The sequence below is a fragment of the Euleptes europaea genome, chromosome 4 (assembly GCF_029931775.1).
Source record: "Euleptes europaea isolate rEulEur1 chromosome 4, rEulEur1.hap1, whole genome shotgun sequence".
Classification (NCBI taxonomy): Eukaryota; Metazoa; Chordata; class Lepidosauria; order Squamata; family Sphaerodactylidae; genus Euleptes; species Euleptes europaea.
The window spans coordinates 94,816,074-94,841,666 of NC_079315.1; the positions used below are offsets into that span (position 1 = coordinate 94,816,074).

The following is a 25,593-nucleotide window of genomic DNA, read 5'->3' on the forward strand; positions in this document are numbered from 1 at the left end:
CAGGTTCCTTAACCTTTCAGATGGACCAGCAGAGCCTTTTGAAATGCAGACCTCCAATAGCTTTCCAATCACCCAGAAAGACTACATATGGGATCCATATACTGGCTGCCAGCTTGGAGGGCTTTAAGAGGGGAGTGGACATATTCATGGAGGAGAGGGGTATTCATGGCTGTTAGTTAGAATGGATACTAGTCATGCTGCATACCTATTCTCTCTCAGAGGACCATGCCTATTATTTTGGGTGCGGTGGAACACAGGCAGGATGGTGCTGCTGCACTCGTCTTGTTTGTGGCTTCCTAGAGGCACCTGGTTTGCCACTGTGTGAACAGACTGCTGGACTTGATGGGCCTTGGTCTGATCCAGCAGAGCCTTTCTTATGTTCTTATGTTCTTACCAGTGCATGCCACAACAGGCCGCCACACGAAACAGTCCACTTTCACCTCAAGTGACTGGAGACAGAGCAAAACCCTACCTTGATTAAGGCCCCTCTAAACCCTATCTGGCTCAAAACCACCACCACCACCCCACCAATGGCTCTTTCCCCCTCTGCTCCCCCCCCCAAGTGTTTTGACAGCCCTGACTGGCTGTTTCTGGCTTTCTCTCCAGACCAATTCAGATTCAACACACATCAGGAACCACTGTTCATTTTGCATCAGACTGTGCGAGCAATTGTCCAAGAGGCAAGACCCACAATTTGGGTTAAGAATTCACATCAAGCCACACAAAATATTAGATAAAAATGTTTCATTAGATTTATTTCTGGATGTGTATTTTTTAATGTATTTATGACCACTAAGAAAGGCCTACGCAGGCCGAAACGCATTTGGTCAAGCATTGGTCATTTACACTGTTCGTATATATCAACTGTGCACAAGAGGGAGGGGCTGTGGCTCAGTGGTAGAGCCTCTGCTTGGCATGTAGAAGGTCCCAGGTTCAATCCCCGACATCTCCAGTTAAAGGGACTAGGCAAGTAGGTGATATCAAAGACCTCTGCCTGAGACCCTGGAGAGCCACTGCTGGTCTGAGTAGACAATACTGACTTTAATGGACCAAGAGTCTGATTCAGTATAAAGCAGTTTATGTGTTCAAGAATTTTATAACTGGTTTTTATACATAGCCTGTATTCCAGGCCCCGTGTTTTTAACAATATGCAATAAATGAAATTATTTTGTTATATTGTATAGTTTGTAGCTCAACCTTTGAAGATCTCCAGACCACCAGGGTACAAAGGAGACTGGCACTGGAAAAGAGAACAGACTTGGCCCTGTCCATCACATCATATTACACCCTTTGGAACTGAGAGTCTTGAGCTCTGCTGAAAACAGCATTACAATGCTGATATTAGCTCACAATCTCTCCCCCAGTACAGCTATTTTTTTCTGCATGTAATTGTGTTTCATGACACTATAATCAGTATTACTAACTCATTTGCAAGTTGTCTGATACAGTTTCTATGAATTATTAATACTAATTAATATTTGAAAAGGATGAAATCTTTGGAGGCAACGGTTTAACATCTGATATAGGTAGAATGCTGAACACATATTGATGAAATTCAAGAGTTATGAACAAAGGATTTTCCACTGTCAAGTAGAACAAAATAGGATTACATAACAAAAGCTAAGGATTCATACAGGAATGTGAATAAAAATGACAGCAAATGATGATATTATTTGAAAAAAGTCTTAATTATAAGCGGGATATTGTTGTTGTTATTAACAATAACAATAATTACGGTCAATTGACCAATCTAAGTATTATTTATAAAACGTTGTATAAAGTTGCTGTCTTTGCTTTTACACAAGCAGCTTCATAAATCCTACACTATAAACACACTATAAAGCCGAGTGTTCAAATAAGATGACCTGCGCTTGACTTTCCAGTACAGATGTTTTAGGGAGCTGAATGTTGTCCAGTTCTGAACTTCCCAGTGGATTTTGTGGCACAGACTGAAGTGGAGCAGTTACACGGTATCTACCAGCCTGATAAAAACCATAGTATTCTATGCCATTGTCAGAGCTCTTTTGCATTTTGAGTTTCTGTCTAAACTGAATCATTTTGCAGATCAGAAAGAAGATAACAGCACAAGCTAAAATAAAAAAGGTTAACAAAATGTCAAAAGCCCGAGTTAGTTTCTCTACCTGCTGTGTACAGATTAGAGAGGTTTTAAATGATACAGAAGCGGCTTCAGGTATAATCTGTGCTGGCATCTCCACAGTTAACAATGAAAACACTGTAGTTGCTGGTCTGAGCTTCCCAACCGAATGCTCTTCATGAAGATGTTGACTAGCAGATGTGGTAGGTATTTCCGTCCATAAAGTCACTGTATCTGTGACTGAGTTCCTTAAATGTTTGTAAACTGAATTGCTTGAGGAGTTTTTATCCCATATCATCAATAAAGTAGTGGTACTGTGATGGATACCTGCTGGCTTGATATTCTTGATTGTTTCAGATGATGTGGAACTGTTGAAACAGTTTGGAAACCAATCCCATTTAGCATAATTCAAATGTATTCCACGCAACCTTGAAGGGTATTGGCAATGAATATTTACAGAGACTGAAGATGATGCTAGCCAAGTAATTAGCCCAAGTAATCTGCAACTACAATTCCAATGATTGTACTCTGCTTGTAAGTGAGTTAATGAAACCAAAGGCCTGAGCATGCCAGGTTGCATATCTGTAAGATTATTAAATGCCAGATTCAGCATCTTCAAAGATGGCCCCATTTTTGCAAATGCATTATCTGCAATATTGATTATTTTGTTTCTGTCAAGATGCAAAAACATCAAATTATTCAACAATGCAAAGGTATCGGAACTGACATTTTGTAAATTATTATTGCTCAAAACTAACCTTTTAAGATGATTTAACCCCCCAAATCCATTCACGTCAACAATGTTTATGCTGGCTCTTTTTAAAGAGAGGTATTTGAGATTGTCAAGTCCCCTAAATGTAAAGGGAGGAATTGATCCAATAGGGTTATGTGACAATGAAAGTTTTTCAAGACTACTCAGTGTGACAAAAGCATTTGATGGCACGCGCGTTAAATTGTTACCTTCAAGGTACAAACACGTAAGGTTGTCAAGGTGATGAAATGCTGCATTTGATATCTGTGAAATTTTATTGTTGGCTAGGTTAAGAATCCGAAGGCTAATCATTCCAAAGAAAGTGCCACTACCAAGAATGCTGAGGCGATTGCTTTGAAGCATTAGGTATTGTACTGAAGTGAGATCATTAAACAATCCTCTAGGAACAAAAGCAATTTCATTATTTTGCAGATATAAAGAACGGAGATTTGAGAGTCCTTCAAATGTTCCAGGATCCAAACGCTTAATTTGATTATTATTCAGATGTAGGTACCACAGTTTCTTTAATTCAGAAAATGCTTTTGGGTAAACATTTAAAATTCCAGAATTATCCAAGTGTAGAACAGCAAGATGCGGAAGCCCTACCAATTCATTAGTATTTATGCAAGATATATTATTTCCGCTTAGGTATATGAATATAGTACTTTGGGGAAAATCCTTCTGAATAGATGAAAGACCTGAATTTCGGCAGTCAGCTTGTCTGCCTGTACAATGCAGGCAAACAGACGGACAACAACGTATTTCCTCCTGGATCAGCAACAAAAGAAGACAGTTAAGAATATGCTGAAACAATCCAAGGTGGCGAAGTCGACACATATCCTGGACTGTGATTCTCCCAATCATCTCTAATTGTGCTATCAGAAAAAAAGTTAAAAAATTGTTTACTCAAAATTCTCAGGTTTCCTTTGTTTTAAAAGCATGCAATCTTTTAATGTCATTTCTGCTACTTATTGACTATTAAAACTACTATTTATGGACTATTAATACCCCTGCTTCACACAACCTAATTTATTTTATCACACTAATTACTTCATATCCAGTATCTAAAATTTAGTAACTTATAAGTAATGGTAAAATTACAGTATCTTCTAACATGGCTAAAAATTCGTTCAAGAGTGAAAATTCAAATCAAAATAACAGCTTTCCGTAATAGAAACTATTTAACTACTTTTTGATGGTTCATCCTACTTAAACTCAAAAAGAAACAGTGCTGCTTATATTCAGCAACCTACATTTCCCTCAATTAATAGCTTCTTGTTCTTTTAATATCTTTTAACTGTTCCACAATTTAAAAATATATTACAATTTTCTCTCACCTAGAATGTGATGTTCATGTTGTCAGTTAAAAATTGTAGTTCTGCAGCTCACTGGAATTGCTAGTGTAGTTCTATAGTACATTATTTTAAGAACTTTCGAGACAACAATCCAGTTTCCCACATTTTGTCACAGGTTCTGCAACTGTTCCTACAGGAAACACTACTCTTCCCATTGGCTCTTCCACAATGGCTGGTTAAAATAAAGTTACCATGGATACAGGAAACAGAGACAGGAAGTCATTTTATCTGCAGTTCTGAAGTACTGCTAGAAGGAAAATCTCTGCAATTCATAGCTCGAAAGTTCATCTAAATGTGTTTGTCTTCACATGGTACTGATATAGTATGCATTCAGTTTAAATTGTGTATAATAAAGAATGTATACGCTAAGCAGAATACTTACTTAAATGATATTGCTTAAACACCCAAAAGGCCACAAGCCACATCACACTAATATAATCCCCCAAATTAACCCTTTTTACATTTAATTACCGCCCGGAAAAATAATGTGATTCTTTTATCAGTACCAAATAACAACCACTGAATTAAACTTTGCAGGGAGAGATAAAAATTATAAAGTAGGAGTTGCCCTAAATATTTTAGCCTCAGATCATCCCAACGACAACAGTACAGCAAAATATGTTTCAGGGTCTCTATATGGCCATCCCCAAATACGCAGCTTCCATCTGAATAGGGAATGCCTGCAAAGCATCCTTCAGTAACCTTAGATCGGAAAGCATTCAGCCTAGCCAACATAAACACTCTTCTATATTGATATACCATTAAATAAAAAACATATTGTGGAATGGACTTAGAAGGGATTAAACCATAAGTAGCCACAGAGCAAACTTGCCGTGCACTCTCCTGCATACTACTAAAAATCAAGAGATGTCACCCTAGATTCATCTCAAACACCTCATTGGGGCTGCAATCTATTCGCAATAACTTTTTTCCAAGAGAATGCTGATTGATCTTTTCCAATAAGGCTTACAAACCCCCCTTTACACACAAGTGTCTTACGGTATAATAGAAAGGCTCTTTGCCACACAAGAGCCTCCAGGGATTTCTGGCCCAATTCCACTCTAAGGGCTACCCCAGAAACACAGTTTGGCATCCCCGGAACGGAGAAACTGTGTTAGTGACTGATCTATGCCTTCATCAACATCATCAATCAAGACTCCCATACCATACAGTAATTGGGGAGTCACCTTGGCATTAAAAGCTTTAATTGCTCCAGGTATATAATTCCCACCTCTAGAATTAAAAAAAAAAAAAACGAACCAAGGCATTGCTCGAAATTTTTGTGTTAAGCAGAATATAATATAATGGAGAGCCAGTGTGGTGTAGTGGTTAAGAATATGGGACTAGTATCTGGAAGACCCAGGTTCAAATCCCAACTTGTGTCATAGAAGCTCGCTATATGACCTTGGGCCAGTCATACTCTCTCAGCCTAACCTACCTCACAGGGTTATTGTCGGAATAAAATGGAGAAGAGGGGAGTGATGTAAGCCACTTTGTGTCCCCACTGGAGAGAAAGGCGAGGTATAAATGGATCAAACGAATAAACAAACAGGATATACATAATGGGTTATAACTGGTAAAAACAATTACACCCAGGAGGGAAAAAGAATATTCATTCATCTTAGCATTTAGAAATAGTGATACCCCCAAATCCAAACTGTTATTTTAATTAGTACCATGGTTCATATAGAATATATGACTGAAAGAAAGATAAATTAAACATTTCAGTCTCAATAAAGCATTTTCATCTATATTTCTTGGAAGTATAAACAAGTTTCAGACAGAAGAACCTAAATGATTGATGGGATAAAATGGGTGAAGGAAGGCGTACTTAAAACTGAAGAAATGATTATTCCTTAACAGTTAACTGGGGGATTTTAACCTATTCATAATTTTTTTAGTTTCAAAGATTTAAAATAAGTAAATAAATAAATATTAACTTCTCATATGCATGGTCAAAATCTTCCTAATATGTAAAATACTTGCACAATTAAGTAATTAAACCTCACTGACTTTGGCAAACCTTTGCAGCAACTGTGTAATATAACTTTTATTAGGATCAACTAAAATGTCACCCAGTATTGAATAGAATAAAATTAAGTCAATATTCTGAAGAAAGTCTCAGGTAAAAATCAAGACCGAGGATCCAAAGAACCACATAATTTAACTTGTCATGTAATCTTTGGACTTCTACTACTTGGACTGAAACTGAAGGGAAACTTAAATGAAAGTAGTTTGTGACATGATTCTCTGGATCCCTGCTTACTTTTTCTCACCTGTTATCTGATGGCAGAAGGGAAAGCAACGCCAAAGCCGAAAGTTTTCTTCTTTCTGGCTGAGTTATATTATCCATGCGGTCAACCCACATTTCAATCACATGACCAAGGAGCAGGTCTGGCTGGAAAAAGATAATGTGATTGAATGTCACATTTATAAGCAATGTAATTGGACTGGATAACTATTTTACAGTTTTGTGATGAGATAAAAAAGTAAAACTTTTCAGATGGAAGTTCCTGTTATTGCACCAAATTCTACAGAACATTCTAACATTCACAACTAGGACAAGCATATAATTACTAATTACATATAATTACAAAGGATGTATATGTATACATATGCAGAATTCTACTGGGGTGTGTTCCATGGCAATAAACATTACCATTATTCTAATATCTCTATAAACTCAGCTCAATGCTGCTACGAGAGAGGATGTGCCGATGTAGGATGCGACCCAAACTCCCTCTTCCTGTGAGAGGAATACTTTCCCTCTTTCTAAGGATTCCTCCTTTCCACTCAATATGCAATTTCAGAGGAGCTTTCAAGAGTGGCTTTTCAGTGGGATTAGAGGACTACAGCAAGAAGGGAGAGGAAGAAAAGATCTATTTCACAAATAGAGCTTACAGTTTATCAGCTCCAATTCACAGACTTTATGATATGTTTTTCCCAGAAATTTACATTATTATTGTATGTTGCCATATATTTAGTAAACACAAAGCCACTAAAAACACCTCCCTGAGTGAGGCACTGCTTTATTTATATTGGAGTTGCTATGAACTACCAAGCCTTTATCTTTAAGCGCATCCTTAGATGAATGCAGTTGGTTTCCCTGGACAGAAACATTGGGGGGGGGGGGGGATTAACAAGCCAGCTATTGTTCAATGTCTGAGCACCATGTGAAAAACGGTTTCTTCAGCAAAATATATTTATTTACATGTATTAAAGTCAGCTGGGAGACAGAAGAATCCAACAGTTTGACAGAACTGTGATCTGTAAAACGTAGTGCATAGTGATGTAAGCTGCTTATTTGCAGCTGGAGGACAAGATAAACAAAATAAATTATTGACTGCAGGAGATTTTTTTCTTTCACTGGAGTTTCTGTGGAATAAGTAATAAACTACTGCAACAAGTGATAGATTCTGCTTGCCATCCCTCATGCACACAGGGGCTTCTCAGCTTCCCCTTGCTGCACAGCCACTTATGTCCCTGAAAAGCTTTCCCTTTGGAAGCTAGGGATTCTCTGAAACAAGACTCCATGAAGTGTAAGAAAGTGCCACCAGAAAAGGGGGGGGGACAACATACCTCTGTATGTACACAGGGGCTCTGTGAATACCAGCCCATACACTGAGCAAGGCTGCTTAAATCAGAAGTAGCCTGATTATTTGCCCCTCAAACATTAAAACTGGTATCGATAAGAAGCACAACATTTTCATTTTTATGAGATAAGGCATTTAACCTCAAAGTTGTGTGTTCCATGTACATATTTTGGGAGGGACTGTGGCTCAGTGGTAGAGCATCTGCTTGGCATACAGAAGGGTCCTAGGTTCAATCCCCGGTATCTCCAGTTAAAAGGGACTAGGCAGGGAGGTGATGTGAAAGACCCCTGCTTGAGACCCTGGAGAGCCTCTGCCAGTCTGAGTAGACAATATTGATTTTGATGGGCCAAGGGTCTGATTCAGTATAAGGCAGTTTCATGTGTTCATGTATTCATATTTTGAACCCCTCATTGTACATCTAAAGTGATAACGAGCTAGCACCTTCATGTACATAACTATTACAAAGACTGATATAAAATGGGGTGAGGGGGAAGAGATACATTCCAGGAAACAAGATAATTTGAACAGAAACTACCTCCAAATGTAAACTTGAATTGTAACATGGCTAATTAACCAGCACTTCTAGTTTTCCAAACAAAGTACACACGAAATATTCTGCTCACAAAATTAGTACCATTAGCAACAGAGAATCTTTGTTCCTAACATACTGTCTGCTGAGAGTACGAGGCATAATTATTTAAAATAAACAAAAGGTACTATAAATATAAATAACTAAACATGAAATCTTACCTCTTGCCCAAATTCACACGCCATCTGGTTCAGAAGCAACAAGAAAAAACTTTTATTTTGCAACAAGACTCTACCAATGATTCCCAGGTAAGACGACATTACAACCGGGTACCTCTGAAAATGAAAGCAATTCAACTCAGTTTTTCCTATCAGGTGGAAAATATAAGCATGGTAAAATAATACAACATTGAGCATGATTCTATACATTCAAGAAAATAAGAAAATTAATCACTCTCTATAAACACACAAACATCAGCATTGGTTATAGTCACATTAATTCCTATTTTAAACAAATAGTGCACCAATTTTCAGCCAATCAGTTTTCAGCTATAGGAATCCTTCAGAATAATTGTAAGCTACAACATAAAGGAATGTAAAGTAAATGTAACAATACAAACTATGCCCTGTGATGCTAGGCAGCCAGCCTGTTCCATTCATCTCGGCAGGGAAACTCCATCCCCTGCTATAGCATGTGAAAGCTCAGACAGTGTTGAAAATTTGGGGCAGAGAAAACCATCACACCACAAAGGTACTACAATTGACTTGATCGAACATGGCTGTTCCACAGTTATCCACAATACACAAAAAACATTCAGACTTAAGCTTACAGAATATTCAAGGTTAGTTTAATACAGCTGAGCTAAGTCCTAAATATACCTAATCATTTTGCCTACATACTGTGTCTGATTTATTGTTATGTGTTTAAACAGATCTATGAATGGGAAAAATCACATAAAAGAGAGTTCCATTAGCTTTGGCTCTATAAACAGTTTAAAGATTGGCTGACAAAAGTCAGCAGCAACACCTGGAACTTTTGGTTATTATTCAATATACTATTTCATTGGCTTTCACGGAAACATGTCATTTGATTGGGAGGCAAATCATAATAAGCTAGTAAATTTGCATCTCATACAGAGTTTGAAAAGCGCATTCCGAATTTTCAAATTCCATGCAAAAGCAAGTACTCAATTCACTTCCAGAGTACAATATTTATACAACAGCACCACTGACTGGAAGAAGTCAAAATCATAAGCTACGAAAAACGAATGGGTTTGCATAAGGAAATAACTTTCACCACTGATATGTGTGAGTAAACAACAGTTACCGCCTAAATGCGCATTATTCTCTTGTGTCTCCTTTTTGGAGATCTAGATGATCTAACAGAAAGCTTCAGCACAACTATTCCTATCTAATTTACAAGACTTTTTGTTTCGTTTAAAAAAGTGCTATTAATCCTGTACCAAACAGGTCATTGTTGCTATTCTCAGCGGTAACACTCTTCAGTGCAAAGATTTTATGGAACAGTATAGTAAAGTGTCATAACAGGGTGGTAAAAAAAGATGGATCCATGTGTTAAATTATGTTATTTTAACACTTCCCATTGTCAACTACTGGCTATCTGCAGACTTTGAAGCAAGAAAACCTAAAACAAAAAAGGGCTATGAAATAATTCAAGAGGCCAGAAAAAAGGCCCTTTCATGCTCCAAAACAAGAAAAGGATGGTGCTGCTCCACTTGAAAACCTGGGTGGACAGTGAAACAAATATATTACATTATTTGACATGAAGTTTCAGACAAGTAATCTAGTGAATTTTCTGTGAAGACATCATCTTGGTTCTAGGACTTAAAAAAATAAACACCACTCAATGAGAATTGTGATTTCCTGTTTTTCATACTTCACAGCTGGGGGTGGGTGAGGAAGATGAAAAGGTCATTTGTCATCCTCCACAAAGTTCTTCCCTTAGCATTCTAGGAAGGGCTAAAATCTCTGCTGACTCTAAGGCAATCATTCCCAAGGGTATATGCTTCCTGGAGGATGAAGAACGCCTTTCCACCAAGCATGAGATAATATATAATTTACAGTATAGTATGTGTGTCAAAGTAGGGATCCAGAGAACATACCTTCTATTGAGTACTTAGACTCCTGCCCCCCCAAAAAATGTAACTTCAAAAAGAAGATTATTTGGTTAAATTATTATGCAAGAACATAGAATCATAGAGTTGGAAGGGACCACAAGGGTCATCTAGTCCAACCCCCTGCACAATGCAAGAAATTCACAACTACCTCCCCCCCACACCCCCTGAATCATAGAGATGGAAGGGACCACCAGGGTCATCTAGTCCAACCCCCTGCACAATGCAGGAAATTCACAACTACCTCCCCCACACACACCCAGTGACCTCTACTCCATGCCCAGAAGATGGCCAAGATGCCCTCCTTCTCATGATCTGCCTAAGGTCATAGAATCAGCATTGCTGACAGATGGCCATCCAGCCTCTGCTTAAAAACCTCCAAGGAAGGAAGCCTGTTCCACTGAGGAACCGCTCTAACTGTTAGAAAATTCTTCCTAACATCTAGACCGAAACTCTTTTGATTTAATTTCAACCTGTTGGTTCTGGTCTGAACTTCTGGGGCAACAAAAAGTATTCTTCTTTTCATAAGAGATTTCAAAATTGATATTAAGATGAATTATGAAGATGTAGCATACAGAGAATTCAAGAAAAATAGATAACTGCCTGCCTGGGCAAGAAACAATTGCTTAGGCCAACTCACACAATAGCGCTTTCTATCCGACAAGGCGATACCCTTTCTGCGTAAGGGTATAAATGGTACAAAGCAACACTGAACAACATCTTTTCTGTGCAACTCTTGAGACCAGAAATAAGGAAACTGATTAGGAGGAGTGCCATGATACTACTATGGTCGTCTTTCCTGAGCTTCAAGGGTTGCAAGAGACAACCGACAGCACCATGATGCAACTTTTCAGACTGGTAAAAAACACTACAGAGGCGAGGCCGTGTGGATCATGGGGGGATAGAAGGAGAGTAGAACAGTAGGGTGAACTTTGAATAACCACTTTATAAGGTTGGCTGGGGGGGATGTGGAATGGTATGGTATAGCCCTATCTTGTTAGATCTCAGAAGCTAAGCTGAGTCAGTGCTTAGATAGATCACCAAAGAAGACTATGCAGAAGAAGACAATGGCAAACAGCCTCTGCTTCTTGTTTGTCTTGAAAGCCTCCTGGCTGGGGTCGCCATAAGTTGGCTGCGACTTGACAGCATATACATACATAAGGTTGGCTGAGAGTTTATCAGCAGACATGTTTCAAAGATTCGTGCATGCATTCACCAGACTGAACCATGCCCTTCAACCCCTGGTTCAAAACTGGTAAGAAGAACATGGCAAGTGCTATAACACAAAGAGAAAGAAGCAACAGAGAAATGCAATGGAGAACAAACCATGCCACCCCTCTTACGTTCTGTTTACCTCCTCCTAGTGTGGTCAAAGCAAAGATATTAAGCTATGTGGGGCTTCTTTCTGAGAATGACGTCAAGACAAAATGTCTCTCCAGAGGGCAGTTTTCTAAAATGTACAAAATGTCTAAGATGTACAAAAGCAGAGTCATACATGAGGGATTCCATTCAGTTTATAGCTGCATATAAGAATCTTCTTTTGCCAAATGCTGCATAAAGGAAGAGGAAAAGTTCCCCTTGTATTGCCTACAGAATGTGCATGTAGATGCCACCTGTACCTTCAGATGTCTCATGCAAGAACCGACCTCCCAAAAGCTGCTAAAGTCACTGACTTCAGCAACACTGAAAGTGGGATCTTATCTAATGCTCACTAAAAAACAAGAAGGCAATCATTCGGACAATGTAAGCTTTGATATTTTCCCCCAGTGGGCCACTGCTTAAATGGCACAACTTGGGTAATGTTTTGCCTTAGTCACAGCATTCTACCCATGTAAAATTTGAGAACGCTTTGGACGTCCAGTTTTTGGGCGGGTTTGCAGAACCACTTCCAATGTCCTATGAAACATTGAATTAACACTTGGGCATGGAGATGCTAAGCAGGCCTGGTGGAAAATTCATAAATCTTTATCAGTGGATAAGATGTCAGTACTCACACCTCTTAATGTATACACAAGTGAAACAAAAAACATTTTTGAAGATGAATTTCTTAAAAGGAATTTCAGCCAGAGGCTCAAAGAAGTGCTTCATCATAAGTTGCCAGTATCTAATTCAGATCACAAGTTGGGAGCTGCTGTGTTGAGGGGGTATTCTTTAGTACCATGAGACTTACGAACACAGGCCTGAGTAAACAGTCTTTTCAGACCTGAAGCGCAGAACTTTAACCAAAGCTATCTGTAGAATATTTTACATACTAATTTGCAAACATTTTCCAACTAACATCACACAGAATGGAGATAAGGAGGAGTGTGGGCAAGACACCCTGCTTGCAGGCCTTGCTGTTCAATCTCTACGCTGCTAACAAATAACACTGGTTTAGGGTAGAAAACTGTAACAGAACATTTGTCTTGTAATAGCACATTTATCTTTACTAGCCGTTTCTAGTGCTTCTGGGGAGAGTCACAGAAATTATGGAAGCTCTGACAGCTATCGGTACTGTGATAGAAAACAAGCAGATTTTATACACATGTGGTGGAAAGTGAGAGCTATATCATTTTGGTCTGAAATAGTGAAATGCTTAGCTGCTGGAATGGAGATAGATATCCCATGTAAACCCGAGATATTCCTGTTAAATCTGGTACCTAATCTAACTGAAGACCAACTTTGTATGGAGAAATTATGGAAGCTCGGGTATTCTTTGCATAATTACTTCCACCTCATGTTCTTTGGCCAGCTGCAAGAATTCTAAAGAAGGGGTAATCAGAAGGGGATCCTCTGGCCAGGCCACAGAAATCAGGCAGCTGTAGGGCAGCTGTATCGGGGAGGGGCTGTGGCTCAGTGGTAGAGCATCTGCTTGGCATGCAGAAGGTTCCATTTCAATCCTTCATCTTCAGTTAAAGGATATGGCAGTAGGTGACGTGAAAGACTTCTACCTGACACCCTGGAGACCCAAGGTCAGTCTGAGTAAACAATACTGACTTTGATGGACCAAGGCTCTGTTTCAGTATAAGGCAGCTTCATGTGTTCCTGATTATAATTAAGCAACAGGTCTATAAGGCACAGTAGAACCAAAATTGGGATCAGACCAGAAGTTAAGATACATGGAGGAAGAAGCGAGGTTGAGACTGGGCCAGAAATGAGACTCACAAGGCAATCCAGGGTAAAGGTAAGACCCATTGCCAAATAAGTAGATATTTGGGTCAAGAAATAGGATTGCCAGAGTTAAGACAATCTTTAAACCATGCATAACTGCTCAAACTGAAGGGCCTGGTCTGGCGGCAGCAGCTCTATATCTCACGTCTCAGCCCATTACAGGATTGGTCAAACAGTGCCCCTCCCAGCTAGGAGGCAAAGAATTAAAAAGTTCAGCATGCTGTGTGCATGGTGCACAAGGCAAGACCCAAGAACTGAGAGAAACTGAGGGAAGTCTGCATCGGTCATGCTCCGTTTCAACATTCCAGTTTTTCTTGTGCCCGTTGCTCTAAAAGCAACGTCAAGGTAAAGCCAGTAACTTGCGGAACTTAGCTAGTCTGTTTTGGTTTCCCCCCTAGTTTTCTGCAACCCCTGTGCTATATTTTTTATTTCTGTGCTTTTGTGCTCCTAGTTAATAGAGATGTATGTTAGTTGAACAGAGGTTTTTTTCTTTTTTAAAGATCTCATACTGTGACCAAAGTTCTTACCCAAAACCCTAATTGTTCATCTACCCATGGACCAATCACCTGACTGGCCTACAGAGTTAGCAGGCCAGGGAAAGGGAAGGGAGTAATCACTTACCCACACACAAAGGCAGCCCCCTTTCAGTGACTCAAAACACTCAGAGGAAGGCTGAAGAGCAGACATGTTTGAGTGATGGCAGAAACTCTCTCTCTCTCTCTCACACACACACACACACACTGATTCCCACTGCCTCTTGGGTGCATACAGAGCGGGCAGGGTAGTGATTTATTAAGACAGGGGCAGCAAGTAGAAGCAGAAGAATCCCTGATTCCTGCACTAACAGATCACAGGATCCAACCCCAAATGAACACTATGCTACTTATGTCCATTATATCAAACATAAAATATATTTATATCTCTAGTGTCAGGAACATTTCACTGCTGTCCAGAGTAGCTGAAGTATCAGGTTAGAAACTGACACTTAAAGATCAGAGTGAGGAAAAAAATCTATTTCTTACCATAACCTTTCTCACAATATTATTCTGAGAATTAAATAAAAAGAACTGTTATTATAAGTACTACAGAAAACATAAAATAATATGACTGATCACATTTAATGTGCATTCTGTTCTTTATTTAACTCTGGAAGGGTCACTTGTACTGGTATGACTTTAATCTGCAAAGCGCTTAAATCACATTACAGCCTGTCCTAAACACCCAAACTCAATTTGTGGTATTCAGTGAAAAGGATTTTGGCAAATGGTTACATATAATAGAAGACAAATGGATGGATGTAATTTTTACCAGAAATATATTTGATGACATCCTACTGTTCTATACGTGAATATATTTTTTAAAAATGCAGATAAAAATACGCAACAAAGGAATATAATAAGGTTAAAGAATTCTTACTTCTCCACTTATAATTCCCCGAAACACAGATGGCAGGAGAGGCTGAAATAGGTCAGGGCCCAATATTGGATTCACTTTGAGAACGTTTTCTACAACCTGAAAACAAGGGGACAGGTTTTATCTGAAAAGCACTTAAGGTAACGTCTTTATTTAATATTCCTGATTTTTTAAAAGAACTTTTAAAACATTACATAACGCTCTTGTACATGTGCACATGGTCATGTTTCCCTGTGACTGTGCTTAGAAAGCTACACTGTACATGTAAAGGTAAAGGTCCCCTGTGCAAGAACCGGGTCATTCCTGACCCATGGGGTGAAGTCACATCCCGACATTTCCAAGGCAGACTTTGTTTACGGGGTGGTTTGCCAGTGCCTTCCCCAGTCATCTTCCCTTTACCCCCAGCAAGCTGGGTACTCATTTGACCGACCTCGGAAGGATGGAAGGCTGAGTCAACCTTGAGCCGGCTGTATTGTTTTGTAACTGGCAAAGAAATGAACACCAATGGAGTTCATCAGATGTAATAATTACCACACCATTAACACAATTAATTAACACAATTAAACCACCAACCAATTTATCCTTTATAGTTCCATAAGTCTATACTACTTTAGGGGGGGAAATAAAGCAAGCCTGCTGTTTTTTCTTCAGCGTGGTGTAGTGGTTAAGAGCGGTGGACTCTAACCTGGTTAATCAGGTTGATTTCCCCACTCCTACACATGAAGCCAGCTGAGTGACCTTGGGCCAGTCACAGTTCTCTCAGAACTCTCTCAGCCCCACCTACCTCACAAGGTGTTGGGAGAGGAAGGGAAGGAGATTGTAAGCTGGTTTGATTCTCCTTAAAAGGTAGGGAAAGTCAGCTTATAAAAACCAACTCTTCTTCCTCCTCCTCTAAAGATACTTCCACATACTTCTTGTAATATGTATCTAACTAATGGCGAATTTAGTCATCTACTAGCTCGCACACTTCTTGGTATAATTCTGTTTGATAAACATGACAGACTTCCTTGAAGAAATTATTAGTCTTCCCCCCCCCCGCCCCCGTTCGGTGCTTTATATGCGAACTGCAAACGAACCTAGCCCTTCAGCTCCAGAAAAGCAGTGCTGCCACATTCCAGTGTGCACACAGACAAACTCTGATGGATTTTCAGTACTTACAAATGAGTCTAATTGTAAATTCAGAAGCTATGTGAGGGGTGTGTGATGCACATATGTCCCAATGGTATGGATCGTTTTTATTTTATTTTATTAAATTTGTATCCCACTCTCTCTCCTGACCAAGGCTGGGCTCAGAGCGGCTAACATCCCTTTAAATACAACCCAAAACACATAATATAAAATAGATTAAAAACAATAAAATTCTGACAATAAAACCAATTGGCGCCTATTATTAGCACACACAGGTTCGCAGTGAGGCTGAGGAAAAGCAGTCAGGACCCCACTTAAACTCCATAAGTCGGAACAGGAAAAAACGCAGAGAGGCAGGGAGGCCAGGTATTCTACACACCGTTGCTGCACTCAACCACAGGCCTGGTGGAACTGGTCTCGCTAGAGAGAGTTGATTGGGTTGGTGGCTCAGAGGAAGACAGGTTACGTTGTACTATGAAGGCCACCACTCGCAAATTGGATTGTGACTTGTTAAATCCTGTCATCATGCATGAGGGAAGCTGCTAGATAAAATAATTAAAACCTCTCTAGAAGAGAATGAATTTCCTTCAGCTCTCAAAGAGGCTGCAATCCACCACTTGTGAAGAAGTCAACCGAGGATAAAAAGGAGGATGTGGCCAATTTTAGGCCCATTTCAATCCACCCCTTACTGAAGAAGTCAATTGAGGAAAATGAGGAGGATCTGGACAATTTTAGGCCCATTTCAAAGCTTCTATTTTGGGACAAGGTAGCACAGCAACTCCAGGCTTTCATGACTTTTCCGTTGACCCTTTTCAATCTGACTTCAGTCTGGGTTATGGAACAGAGACAGCCTCCACAGCCCAGGTTCTACGTCTGGAGATGGACAGAGGCAATGTCTCCATATTAATTTTATTAAAGCTGTCGCTTTCAACATGGTGGATAATTATATACTATTACACTATATGGAAATGACAGGGCTAGCCCTTCAGTGGTTTTGAGTCTTCCTTTGTAGAATATTGCAGAAGGTGGTAATTGGAAATAATTCCTCTGGAGTTCACTGATATCACTATCTGAAGCCCTGCTGTGCCTTTCTTCTTCTTTCAAGTTTATGTGGCTGGGAACTAGGAGCTTCTGAATGCCCTCCTCTGGGATGCTTACCTAGCACTAGATCTGCTGTCATTCTGGCACCAGGTGATTTCTTTATTTAAGATTTATTTATTCTCCCACACTTTTAGCTAAGAATGTTACCTTCCTACCCCAGTTACAAATGTTTAAAACAAACAAATACAAGTTTTCTCAAACTTTTCTCCAATTTTGGTCATCGATGTGCATCCACTGGATAAATCTGTAACTAGCAATATGGTGATGATACCCAGCCCTGTATTTCTTTAACAAAGCAACAAGGAGCTGCTATCTGTGTGTTTAATCACTTTTTTCAAGCTGTGTTAAGAGGATGACGATGGAAAAACTGAAGTTGAATCCAGACAAGTTGGAGAAGATAATGATAAGGAAGTCAGGTGATATCAGAGGACACCTTTAAGACCAATGATATTATGATGTCTTTCAACATAGGGAAAGAATTTTGAGATTTTACTGTATCAAGACCTACATTTTGTTAAACAGTTTGTTGCTATTGCCATCTTGTTCCAAGTCTCTTAAGTCTTGTAAACATAATTTATCTTACCATGCCGATCCACATAACAGTAGCCTCCAAACTTGACTACTGCATACCTTTGACTAACCGGGAACCAAGAGCATACTCAGTTTGTGTAGCTATAGTAATTGCAATGCAGTTTGATACCAGGTTCAATTCAAGGTGCTAGTGTTAATATTTAATGCCCTTCATGGCCTGGGATCTATATACTTGAAAGATAAAAGCTTCACATACCTGCTGATATCTAACAAAATATTTTTTTTGTTTGGTTTAACTTAGTTTTAGGAATTGACTCTCTATAGCAGTGAGGAAGACAACCTCTCCACTCTCTCCAGAGTGGTTCTAAGTTTTTCTTTTTAGATATGCATAATCTGCAGGGATTGAGGGGATGTTTTTAATAAAGTGTTTTGTATTAGTTTATAGATTACTTGATATATGGTTGTTCAGTAGGTTCCAGAATTTTGCATATAAATCCTCTAAATGGATAAGGACAGCAGTTAAAGTGGGAAGGAAAACTGTGAAGGCATTCTTCACATGAAATTAGGAGGGGGCAAATCTAACATTAACTATTGCCAAGGAAAACTGTGGAAAGTGACTATTGAGGAGGCCTTGCAGAAAACCAGTTCTTTCCAACAATGGAAGGGCCTTTCTATTGTTGGGTGGGTGGGATTTCTTCTGATTTCCCCTCCCACTGCAATTCCCACTTTGCCCCATCCTCTGTTCATGAGCATTAGCTGACACCCAGGAACAAAATGGGGGGATCGGGGGGCTGCAGCAGGAGGCAGGAAAGCCACACCTTACAATCTCCACTCCACTTGCATGTTTCATACAATCTAAGCTACAGCATCTATTAAATGACCAGATGGAACCAAGGCATTTTGAGACATGTCTGAGTAGGACCAGAAACTGTTATTTCGGTTTAGCTAAAATCGGTTTCAGGTTGACTCAGCCTTCCATCCTTCCATCCTGGTTCAAGGTTGACTCAGCCTTCCATCCTTCTAGGTAGGTAAAATGAGTACCCAGCTTGCTGGGGGTAAAGTGTAGATGACTGGGGAAGGCAATGGTGTACATAGTCTGCCTAGTAAACGTCAGGATGTGACGTCACCCCATGGGTCAGTAATGACCCGGTGCTTGCACAAGGGACTACTGTAACCTAATACAGATGTTCATTTCCCCAAAGTGAGAGAAAATGGGAGTAACTGGAGTAATATGAAGGATAACCTCCAATACAAGTTACAATTAAATACAAACAAGAAATTATGCTTTCCTTCCAGTTTCATAGTGAATGACACAAAAACGGAATTATATCTTCGTCTTTCCACAGACAAAAAAGCCATAAATGTAATGACTGCTGTCACTGCTTTTTGAAAAAAAATTAGTTGCTTGCAGACTTTAACCTGAATAATTATGCTATATTCCATTTATTATTAATAATGCATGTCACAACAAAGACTTAATAATTATCATGGTAAGAGACCACAGTAAAACTATCAATCTTGCAAACAATGCTTTGTTTAGTCCAATATCTACATTAATTTGTACATCATCTTCTTCTGGTTTTCCAGAAAACACATACACTAAAAAGGCTTTCAAATTTAGATCCCACAGCAACAGAAAACAGCTTTCAGCAATAGTTGTTTTGTCTCAAGTAGGCTGAAGTGGCAACTGTTTCTAGGATACAATCAGCATATTTACATATTTTGTGAAAAGAATTCTGTATTTATAGTTAGGTAGCATCTGTAGAGTTGTCTGGATCAAACACTTCTGCTTACTACAAATACATGGAATCTGCCTTTCAACAAAATTTTGTACCCTGATAAACAAAACTCATATCACAATGAATATCCCTCACCCATCTACACACTCAACCCTATTCCCTGTTTCTATAATTTCTCTTCCCTTCTTCCCTTCTATCCCTTCTTTGCAAGCAAGTTTTTATTATCAATTAATTTAATTTCTACTTTTGTCTGTGATACCCCATGACCCCCCATTCCATTCTTTCCTCTCTCCCTTAGCACAAACAGACATCAAAAGTCTGTTTTCTTCTTGCTCTGGTTTTTCAAATTCAAGTGCAGATTTGGAGATTGTTTGTAGCTGTATTATTGAATACGATCTTCCCTAAGCGGCCCCCAGGTGACATTTAGAAAGATGGAGAGAGAAGGCACACAACTGTGTACTTAGCAGAGAACACTCTATCTGACAGACATTCAATAGCGTGCAAGCCCTACCTATATATTTCTTTTCAACAAACTCACCCATATGAAACTGCCCTCGTTTTCAGAAGTGAGGTGTGAAGCCATCAGAAACAGGGCTCTGGAACGTCCTCCTCACATGTATTTGTCATCGAAACTGTTTTTCCGTCAACAAGGGAAGACATTTTTCTCGTTCCAGGCCTTCACCGATGGCTCGCTGTGTATCATTCACCCTATTTATACACTGCAGCATTTTATTCTGGTTTGCTTGTTTGTTTTGTTTTAAAACTGCTTATTATTTCAGCATTTATTTTTCTGCCTTTATTATTAAGGATATTAAAATATGACTTATGATCTTTGTGACTGGGCTTTTTACGTTTAATTTTATTGGAATGTTTTGCCGCCGACTTTATTTTGCGAGGTTTAAAAAAATAATCAATTAGGATGGAAATTCCTAAATAAAGGAAGAAAATCTAAAACACCATCCGGACAATAGAACGCATGACAATAAACACAATTAAAATCTAACTCTTACAAGCCAAATCAGCTTCTTGCTGGATGCAAAGTACAAACAACATTAACCATCTATAAACATACAATACCTTCAGTACTTGAACTTGACCCTCCGTGGTTATGTCTTTCAAGATCTCACAAAACGATTTGCAGAGGTCAGTGGCATTGACCTAAAGTTAAAATTAGCTCAGATCAAAACATACAAAATATATATTTTTGAAATCAACTCAGTTTACGCTTTAGTTCTTACTGAAGTACAAGTAACTAATAATGTTTAACAAGTCTGACATATAAATTAATAACTAAAACATAACCCTGTCAACAGAAATGCACCCCATACTTGTCTCAATCAGCTGTATGTGGTCCTTTTCAATTTTAAGGAGACATCAAACTTAGTTTTATGAGCAATCTCTAATTTCTTTTGTATAGTACAGCAGGAGCCTGAAGAGACATTTTTGTTGTCTTTTCCTGTGCCTTTTCCAGTCTGCCATTTTCTTTAGTATACGGCACAATCAGAATTATGCATTTATTGAACTGACATAAGCATTAAAATCCATTTTAAAAGCAATACTATAAATAGTATTGATCACATACTGCTGTTCTCCAAGAGTTGGGAGAAACTGGATGTGTGGGACAGAATATGAGCCCCCTTGAAGAAGGAGAACCCTACTACTGTAGTTCTTACATTTAACGGTGGCAAATAAATGTTGGTTATTCTTTAAGAGAATGGACTTATGTTTTTTCTTCTTATATTGGCCTGATATATCTGTGCCAAAAAATTCTGTGCTAAGAATTAACTGCTCCTATGCAGCTGGGCCTGAAATACTTGGACCAAGTGACACGATTATTGTCTTTTCCTCTCCCTTCCATGAGATCTCTTCCAAGAGAAAAATTAGACACCTGATTATTTTTCCTCACTTTTTCATGAAGTACACATTAGGGTGAAAAAAGACAAATCAGTTAAATCACTTGAATGTTATATGAATAATTACTGAGAAAGCAGATGATGTTTACAGTTATTTCCAATATATTTAAGAAACATCAACAGTGGTATCTTGTACAGTTATGATATGGAGTTAACAGCAACCGTTCTCACTATTCTAGGTGAGGAGCTATTCTAAATTTGTACACAATAGTAGTACTATCACTTTCCACTATTCTAATATTCAGTAAGAAACCACTTTGATGCAATGAACAGAATTGGGCTTGGGAAGACTGCCTTTAAAATACAGATTTACTTGCTTTCAATCTCACGGTCTCAAGCACACAATACATTTTTTTAAAAGTATTATAATAACTGCTACCAGCATATCAACTAAACCCACTAAATACATAGCTTGTATATAACATGCCATGGAGGTAGTTATAAATACACAATGTAACTATCTTAACTCTGAGATGGGCAAGAAAGACAAATGTTGGGGTAGTGTCTGTAGATAGCCCCCCTGCTGGCAATTTTTATTTTTTTGTTTGGAGATCACGTGATGATCAATACCTTATTAAAGAGTAGCATAAAGCAGGACCTGCTGCCTAGGAAGAAGGTATGATTGGAAATCTCTGCCCTATCACTGTTAAAGAGTATATATATGAAATTAGTTCTCAGCCGATGACAGCTAAATATGACTAAAGTTAGCAGTATGCATGCTGGGTTAATGTTGACACCCTCAGGCAACCGATCTCACATCACATCATAATCACACACTCTCCGAATGCAAGGTAAGCCCAATTCCCAGTTCTTCTCACTCTGAAGACTGCCTCTAAGAGCAGGGCTCAGGTTCCCACCCCTGCCTCAATAAAGAGTTGGCAGCTGCAAGAAGTGCTTACAAGGTTTCACAGAATGTTATCATAATGAACCTAACACATACCTGAAGAAATTCCAAAGGAGACAAAAAGATATAGCCATTGATGATCTTAAAGCAGGTTCTGAGGTTTTCTGAACTTAACTCTATGAAAAGAAATATCAGATAATTTCAAGGACTTTGTCACAATCTAAAACACTATTAATAAACATGGCAATGGAAGACATTTTACACACCATTTTTACGTATTGTTTTTTGTCTTATAATTATTCTAGAATCCCTTACTTATGCATGATTTATGTTCATACCAAAAAAATTTTTTACAGATCCGGGTGCTTGTACTCTGAACACTTGAGTGATACGTTCCAAAATTCATCAGGAATCTCAAACATTATGTGTACATGCACACACCCACTCTAGTACTAAGGCTCTGAGGTACTAGATATAAGAGCACATAAATACTTCTATCCATTCACAGTATAAATTATGTTATAAAAGAAGTGCCATAATGCTACTCTTTACAGCTACAGTTCAGAAGACTGTTTCCTCTTCGTGCTCTTACTAGCATAGCCCAATATCCTTATGCTAAATTTATCCCATGGGTACTGTCTTAATTTTTTTTAGTACTAGTATGCAATTATAATGTACAAGCAGCATCACTGCAAAATTGCTCCTTTCATCAGCCACCGCTGGAAAGTAGACATGAAGTTGCACTACTGTTTGCATGTGTTAATCCTAACAAAACAACCCTATACTGCCAAATCTAGCAGCCGGTGGCTGCTTAACTCAGCTCTTTCCTGGTGGTTGTGAGCTACTGATCCAAGTGACCCAATTAACACACCATTATAGGGCAAGGCAAGTTCATCCAGATAACAGTTAATTTGCAAATGTTATTATAAGCACCTAACGTCAATCTTTAGAACACAGTGTGGGTGTTGAAACCAGGGCCACATGACTTTTCATAGACAGCCCCTCCGATACAAGACCAACGACACTAGAAATATTCTCAAAACTATATTTGCCACGCATCCAAATAGACCTTTAAAAGAAATTTCAACAAGGTCGGCATGTTTACTGGAGACCGTTTTACGTAATACGTCTAAAAGCCTCATTAATAACCTAAAGAAAGTGGTCGACTGGAACTGACAAGCTGATAAATACAGCTAGTACAACTTCAAAACAAGTACTGTGTGCATTCAGCAATTCTATGGGAAAAGGAGGTTTTGATGCTGGGACATTTGGCATGCTGAGAACCTGTGACTGCTGTTCTGTTTTGTATTTTTAGTTTGCTTCTAGCGTTGATCTCTGAAAAAACAGGAAGTATGAAACCCAGAAACTAGCATCAGAGAGGAAAGGCTTGTCAGTTAAATCACACAAAGTCAGCAATATCTATATATTTTGTTATATGTATATGCCAGATAATTCCACTCACCCTAACACAAAATGTAGCTTTCTTTTAAAGCACAGAATGTGCTCAACTGGAGTGTAAAGTATACTACCCTGGAGTACACTGAGCAGACAAAGCAGCAAATCCACCTCTACAGTTAATTCACAGCTGATTCCACTCTTTTGCTTGGAGCAAAGAATGGAAGTATTTCATATCTATATGTTTATCCAGGACCTTTGTAAGATTAAGGGGCCCTGGGGTTGACCGTACATTTGAGGTATCCCTTCCTTCTCACTGTATCCTATGTCCATATAATGTTTCTTCATTTGGAAAAAAAATGCTTATGACCTTTCCAACGACATCTATATTTGACATAAAAATTTAATATGGCAGTATGTTAAGTAATTATGAGAAGAGAAGAGTCACTGGAAAAGATAATCATGCTAGGAAAAGTTGAAGGCAGCAGGAAAAGAGGAAGACCCAACAAGAGATGGATTGATTCTACAAAGGAAGCTACGGCCCTCAACTTGCAAGATCTGAGAAAGGCTGTTAAGGATAGGACACTTTGGAAAACACTGATTCATAGGGTCACCATGAGTCGGAAACGACTTGATGGCACTTAACACACACACATGTTAAGTAATTGTACATCAAAAATTGAAAGACCAAACAAACAAACACCCTTTTGGATTTACTTGCAAAATACTTGACAAGATCCCACCCATTGGTTCAGTGGGTTTTGAACGTCAAATTACAGGGATTCTGGGGGGGAAATGGCAATACTGGCTTTCGGGAACTTGAACTACGCCAATAATTAGTCCTTTCTACTATTGGCTGGGGCATTGGCTCTATTGTTCAACTGCCAACCACACTAGATGCCAAGTTACTGATCCGCCTGGGTGTGTGGGAAAGAAGAACGGAGTTAAAGGACTACATTTTGATTAAATGTGCAAGGTCAAACTGGACAACAAAGAGTGGAACCTTCCACTGAAGTCAATGGCCTAGTAAATTGAACACAGGATAAACCCAAAGTATTGAACCTGGTCCAAGGGCTACACTGTTACTACCCAGTATTAATGCTTTGGAAGGAAAGGGATCTCATAGCTTCAAACAATGAACCACAGTACTCAATCTTATTCATAAAGAACTGAAGTAGATATTTCTGACTTGGTAAGAATAATGTTAGATCCAGCATTATTGCTGGAGAAACAGACTAATGGAGCTGCTAAGAATGTCTTGTTCCATGTAGCACTGGGATTCTGAAAAACCAGCACTGCCCATACAGCCATGCTAATCCCTGCCATAATTACCTTGAAGGTGAACTACTACAATTAATGTTAAACAGGACTGTCCTTGAAGCCAATTTGAAAACTTCAGTGCTTGCAATTTGCACATTACACCTATTTTGAAAGTGCTTTACTGGCTGCCTATTAGTTTCTGAATTCAGGTCAAGGACATCACCTGTACAGCCCTTCATAGTCTAGGATCCACATACCTGGAGGACCGCCTGTCCCAGAATAAACCTGTGTTGGTTAAGGTTTATTAAAAGTACAGAGGGATAAAAATGTACCCAATAAATAATAAACTATTTTATATTGTATTTATATAGATATATATTTTGTTTTTAAATGGATTTTATGTTGCATGGCAAAAATCAGCCAAGACATCACCTTCATCTCAACATTGCCTGCATCAGACAGGTAAGGAAATCAGAAATGATGCTGCCACCACCATGTGACCCCACTTAGCAAGCTCTGGATTGTCACCTATAAAATCAGCACAGGCCATCACTTGGAACTATGAAGGAAGTGATATAAAAAGAAAACTGGTCCTCTTTTGTCATGACAGCGTGTTTTTTTTTTTTACAACGACACAAAAAACTTCAAGCACTCATGAAATG

The 25,593-nt window shown here is 38.9% G+C and overlaps 2 protein-coding genes across 2 annotated transcripts in view; both read right to left on the reverse strand.

Annotated features, from left to right (window-relative positions):
- The window catches only part of IPO11 (importin 11), a 104,999-nt gene that overhangs the window by 23,027 nt on the left and 56,379 nt on the right, over positions 1-25,593 (reverse strand). The window contains exons 22-26 of the mRNA XM_056848663.1: positions 22,373-22,452; positions 20,597-20,677; positions 15,024-15,119; positions 8,545-8,658; positions 6,478-6,599 (exon numbers count right to left, since the gene is read on the reverse strand). Coding sequence (XP_056704641.1) covers positions 6,478-6,599; positions 8,545-8,658; positions 15,024-15,119; positions 20,597-20,677; positions 22,373-22,452 — 493 coding nt within the window. The remainder of the gene's footprint in view (positions 1-6,477; positions 6,600-8,544; positions 8,659-15,023; positions 15,120-20,596; positions 20,678-22,372; positions 22,453-25,593) is intronic.
- On the reverse strand, positions 1,836-4,230 carry LRRC70 (leucine rich repeat containing 70). Its single transcript, XM_056848662.1, has 2 exons — positions 4,184-4,230; positions 1,836-3,721 (listed from the first exon to the last, which is right to left on the reverse strand). The coding sequence occupies exon 2, from the start codon at positions 3,708-3,710 to the stop codon at positions 1,836-1,838; it is 1,875 nt and encodes a 624-aa protein (XP_056704640.1). The 5' UTR covers positions 3,711-3,721; positions 4,184-4,230.